The following is a 6228-nucleotide window of genomic DNA, read 5'->3' on the forward strand; positions in this document are numbered from 1 at the left end:
CTGTAATTCTGTGATGTGACAGTGACGTGCTTTACCAATAACTGTATAATATAGTAATAAGAGATATTTTACCTAGAAAATTATGTAAATATGGCCAGTATATAAGTGATATGGTAATAAGAAAATTTGCGGCACTGCTGTAATTCTGTGATGCGACAGTGACGCAATATAGTAATAAGTGCAGTGTAAATATAATGTATATTGCCCAGATTATATGTAAAATAGTAATAGAAGTTAGAAATAATGAAAACATCACCGCTAACCAAACGTCAGTGAGCGTGTGATGCCGCAGTGACGTGCGGGCAATTACAGTGCCTTTTACCTACCTCAGTGAACACAGAGTGGGTGTTTATCATATGTGCAGTGTTCATCTATGTTTATAGTACTATTATCAGAGAGTGGTTGGCATTTGGTACTGGTGTGTGGGGCGAAAAATAGTGATTTTACATCGCTCACTTCTAACGGCACTGCCCGTCCAGTGAAAGTCCACAAAGTCATGAAACCTACATCACTGCAAAGCTGAAGGTTAGTACTTTCTAATGGTACCTTATTTTTTGCTCTAGCTTTATTCTGTGCAGAGTTATTAAGGTTTAAAGGTTTGTTTACATTTGGCTGGAACCCCCGCAGGAGAGGCCAGTCGGGGCAAAACAATGCCCGCGGTTAAAGGGTTAAGCAGTACTACTGTATGTGCGTTACAGTGCATGCTCATAAGTATAATACCGGTACTGTGTCACGTGAATAAATTCCGACGTTTTTGGACAAAAGCACAGGATCGTCCCCTTCTTGTGCTGTATTGTATCATAGATGTAGTGAAAGAAAGAAACTTTCATATCAGTGTCAACGTGTATCTCCAGTATGGATTAGCTGAGGAGCATGTGACAGATCATCTTATGTTTGAAATGCCAAAATTTTGATGTTTGCCATTTTGTATAGTTTTTGCTTGGATGTCTAGGTTGCATAGTTATTACTGAAATGTAATTGTGGCATAAGGCTAAGTACATATTCTTTGCATTAATTTCATTATCATCCAAGCCGACTTTTCCACATTCACAAAAAGTGGGGAGATGTTGACACAAGAGCAAGGTGTTCAACTGTTCTGGTGAAACGAATCGGTGGAGAATGAAAGCCCAAACAAAATCTCTTTTGCATTGTAAGATGTAGGGCTGTTTTAATAACTGCATTCGTGTGCCATTACAAAGATAAATATTTCAGGAGGGATTTGTGACAGTAACCACTTTCTGTGACTTGAAAATTTACATTTAAAAGAAGTTTGTCTCCCCTTAGCAAATAATACAGCACAGTACATTATATATGGTGTCATGGGAAAATTATATAAAGTTCATAACAGGATTTGCTGTTGGATATAAATTATTACTGTTGATGTTTTGTCCAGCATTGATGGTTATATTTCGTTCATGGGTACAGTATTATGAACTGGTGGAAATGTACTTGTTTATTACTGAATAACTGTTACTTTTCTGCACCCTTTTGTGTAGTTAACTACATTGCTTGCAATGCATTATGTTTTATTGATATAAAGATGTGTATCTAATCTTATTTGTAATACCTCTTAAGCACTCCTGTAATTACTTGATATTTTCTTGATCCTGCATGTTATGTGCTTTAGTTATTTTTCTTTATATTGAACTGAAATAAATTATCAATCTTTACTAAGTTGCTACCAGTAGTAATTTCCTTATATTTAGTTAAAAGTTTTTTTTTCAATGATCCTAACTGCTTTCTGCTGTGCTTGTTCATTTTTCAACATACCAGAATGTTTGTTTCTAGTAAACTTGTTATGTGCAGTAAAAACATGTTTGTCTACAATCACATGAGGGGAAAATCAGACCTTAGTGTGTTGTAACACTTGTAATGCAGATTTCCAGTCATGGGTATTTCTCTATTGCAGAAACTTGAGGAGGAGTTTGAAAAGCAGTTGACAGAGCAGGAGCAGTTTTATGGAGCATACCTTTGCAGGGGCCTGGGTTCCAGCATCACCCCGTCCCAGTCAACCTCCAGTCTGGCTCGTTCTAATGCCTCATAAATCGCCCAGCCTGCCCCTCCTGTCCCTGCCTTACTCTTGGCCACTTGCCTTGATAATAACACTTGGCTGAGACACGATACTCGCCAGTTTCTCACAGTCTGAGAATAAAGTAACTGTATGTGTAGGGTAACATTTTTATCCATGAGGAGAGTAAATATTTTTGAAAAAATAGTAATATACAAAACAAAAAAATGCAAACCATCTTAATTATGTCAGTGACAGCACTGTACATGAAATGAGTAAATGGTGAGGAGGAAAGCTTGTATAGGGCATGGTACTGGGTAGGAATATCTTGGCTACCACAGCCTTCAGAAACATGCACAATATTTTCTTTGATATTTATGTGTACAGTGCTGTAGATGATTTTTGTATGTAAAACACTTCATGAATGGCAGAGCAAGCAATGTCTTGCAGTATATCATCATTCCACTACACCAGTAGCAAGTACAATGGCTTTTTCAGCCACAAAATCAGACAGATTAGCTTTTTATGTGACAGTGAGGCATTTTTTTCATGAGAATGTGTAATTACCAACCCGGATGGACTAAAGTGTATATCCTGTCACTTACTGAATCTCTTAAGACAAGTCTACATGGATGATTATGCTGTTATAACTGCCCTTTTATATGAAAAACAATTGCACATTGCTCAGGATGGCTGGTGAATGGCAAATCAAAAACACAGAAGTAGTACTTGTTTTTTAAAAAAGTTATCATTTTGTTTTACAAACTTTCCCAAATTTATCATAGATATGTCAGACAAGGACATTGTTACTTTTTTTCATAGTGACCAGATTAATTTTTTGTTCTAAGTTCATAAAATTTATTGCTGCTTAGACAAACTAGCATTATTTGCTTTTATGTGCAATATGCAGACATGACAAAGTAAATAAGATTCCCTTGTCCGAGCAGGCATTTATAAATACACTTGGTTATGCAGTCATACCTGCCATGTGTCTAGCAGGTATGTTTGCACCAAGCCTTGTTGGTTTTAATAACATACTGTAATTGTAAAATTAACAGTTAAGTAGACATTATTTGATAGTGATGGACAGCATTATTCAGCTGGGTGTAAGAAATTACACTAATTTACATACAGACTGCAACAGGAAGCATGATCAGCACGGATTTGTAGAGAAAGTTTTTGAAAACACTTGCAAAGTTTAGTAGACCAGAAAGTTAAATTTCAAATGCTGAAGTGGTGAATACAAAACCATTTCACTAATTGTGGAAGACAGTAAAAGTTCAACTAGCGCTCTTAGTAACTCCAGTTTGCTATTATTCCTATGGTTCCTGTGATGGTATTTGCTTTATGTTGAAGTAGTTTAGTTGGGTCAGCTTTAGTTTGTTTTCCTTCAAGGAACCAATACACCATAGACAAAGTATGATAATTTCTTAATTGTGATACATTTTGATGAGTATTTTAGTAAGGAACAAATTTAGGTCCATAATACTATACCATACACTAGTATCCAAAACTAAACTTCCCCAAACACTCTGCTACTATTAACTTTAGATCAGTACTAAGCTTTTCCTCCCAAGTAGAAATCTGTGAGTACTGAAATGTTAAAACATTAAGAAATGCTCAATGCTTTAATTGAATTTTTCCTGAAGAGGTGCTCATGATGTCAAATAGTACATTGAAATGTTCACTGAAGTTTAAATTGATTGCAAGCCACTTCTGAACTGGATTCTGTGAATGCATACTGATGGTGTTTATAGAGAAAAAAGTATTGGAAACATCTTTAAAAAAAGTGTGTGTGTGGGGGGGGGGGGACTTTGCTTTGCCTAGTGAATAATGAGGATATATCATGTATATCTTAAAGTTTTTCTCTTAATATGCAGCATTATAATAACTCATCCTGACTGATGAATTAGTGGGGAGAGTTGCATTTGCTATACTGACTCAATAATGAAGTTTGGTAATTGTAGTAACTACAGTGGATTTGCCTAATCCGCATATCTGTAAGCCACGGATTTGTAATCCGCGGTACTTTGCCAACCAGTCCCTTTTTTTTTTTTTTTTTTTTCCCCCCCCACAAAAAAACTCTAAAAACACGGTTTCTAGGTTTCAAAGTGGCTCATTTCTGAGGAGATTTATAATATCTGGTCACCCATGATGTATTACACCACTGCTAGCCAATCACAGACAGCCTAGACCCAGCAGCCAATCACATCCCGGCCCTGGTGGCAAGTGTGCACACTACAGTTCCCATGTTTTTTTTTACCTCCTGTCCTGCCAACTGCAAACTGTGTGTGTTCCCCTGTGAGTTCTGAGTGTTACCTGGCCTTTTTCTTGTCAAGGTTACCCCTCTCTGGGCTCTGTTATGGACGAACCCAACCCCCCAAGGCAATGTTCGATCCAGCTGGGGTCCAAAAAGAAAGCTCCTCTCAGTTATCAGTAGGGTTTGGACATTATTCATCGAGTGGAGAAAGGACAGAAGTTGCGCACGTGGCCAGGGAGTATGGCCTGATCGAGTCAACATTACGTGCACTGAATACAGTAATCCCTTAAATACCTGGACGCCCAGTAACCGGACTCCCCAATGTCCGGACATTTTGGGCCCGGGCCTTCGGGGGGGGGGGGGGAATCAATCCTGACTAGACGCTCATCGCAGTGGATGCCGCATGTGCTGTTTTTGTGAATAAACAGTGAATAAATTGCAATACCTTGTCACTAGACCACATGGGAATTTAGTGTTGTGCAGTGTTAAGAAATTAGAGTTCAGAGTGCAAAGGATTAAGTGCAGATTGAAGACTGGTGGTTGCAACTGGCATGGTGCAAGTAAGAGCAGAATGTGCAGTGTTGAACAATTATAATTCACAGTGCAAAGGATTAAGTGCAGCACAACACTTGATTACTGTATGTGCTTCAAGAGCATTTTCACCACTTCCAGAACCTCAGAGGAGGCGGGTTTATCTTCTTAATGGCTGTGGACGTGTTGTAAGTACCCTGTACGCAGCAAAATATTTTCCATACTCACTTCTAATTCCTCATTCTCTGGTTCTTTTTCATTTATTTCATGCTTTCTTTCACTTATTTGTGTGAATAGGGTCTTAACCCCTACACCGCGGGGTTGTTTTTGCGCTCCTTGCGTGTCCCATGAGGATATTCGCACTCCAACTGACTTTTTAAAAATATTTGCCAAAAATCAGTTATTAGTCCTAGAATATTATAATTACATGTGCATATGGCACATACCTTCAGCTTTCTCCTGGGATGTTTGTTGAGCCTTCGTCAAGTACCGTAGGACATGCGGAGACTTCTGAAGTTGGGTAACGAATTCTCCACTTCACACTTCCTGACACCCCGTAATATGATTACCACAGCCTGATATTATCACTAGAAACACTATTCTATGATTTTCAAGTAGTTTGGAATCAAAAAAAAAAAAAAAAAAAAAAAAAAAAAAAAAGTGAAAGCAATGAAAATTACGAGCACATACGAGCTTCCCACTTGCACTCGTTCCCTGCTGGTATTCTGTCATTTATTATTCATAAACACACTCACACTTTATATTCCTATTACTTTATTACACTTATATATATATATATATATATACAGTATTTATCCAGAAGTTTCCTTTAGTAATAGTACCGGTAGTTTATTTTCACTCCAGGCATTAACTTTCTCGTTCAGTAAACTAGCATAGAGAGCAAAGCTTTCACTGTCATTACTCCAAGTATTTGTACTCATATTCATATATTAGTAATTATTTACATTTCTATTGTATTTACACTATGTTATACACTGTCACTTCCAGTAAATAAGGGCTCCTTTCCCTTGGAGCCAGGATGAACTTGGGACACTGAAGCACTCGTAGTTTATCACCATTTCCTCCACTAGCTCATCACACAATGCACCAGAAAGATTGTAGTCACTGTCCATCAATATCATGGATAAATTAGCCAGTTCACACTCCACAGCAGAGTCATTTAGTCCTTTACCCCTTCCCACACGAGGTTTAGTAAGGGTAGAGGTCACAGGGCCCTCTAGAAGCGGTGGAAATGGAGGGGCACGAGTACTACGTGCTTTCATCTGAACTGACAACGCTGAACTAAATGATGAGGCGGATATGGGGCCGCCAAGGGTTGACAACATCAGCAAGGTGACAGCTGCTAATTTAAATGCTGTGAAATAATTGGCAGGAAATTAGGTAGTTCCAGGTGAATGTAAATATCACT

The 6228-nt window shown here is 38.1% G+C and overlaps 1 protein-coding gene across 2 annotated transcripts in view; it reads left to right on the forward strand.

The window, feature by feature from the left end:
* The window catches only part of Slik (Sterile20-like kinase), a 452675-nt gene extending 450631 nt beyond the window's left edge, over positions 1 to 2044 (forward strand). For both annotated transcript variants that reach the window (XM_080282573.1, XM_080282574.1), the window contains one exon: positions 1910 to 2044. In XM_080282573.1, coding sequence (XP_080138699.1) covers positions 1910 to 2044 — 135 coding nt within the window. The remainder of the gene's footprint in view (positions 1 to 1909) is intronic.
* The last annotated feature ends 4184 nt before the right edge of the window (positions 2045 to 6228 follow it).

Source organism: Coenobita brevimanus, chromosome 94 (assembly GCF_032717465.1).
Source record: "Coenobita brevimanus isolate Jiangsu-jjx chromosome 94, ASM3271746v2, whole genome shotgun sequence".
NCBI classification, from domain to species: Eukaryota; Metazoa; Arthropoda; class Malacostraca; order Decapoda; family Coenobitidae; genus Coenobita; species Coenobita brevimanus.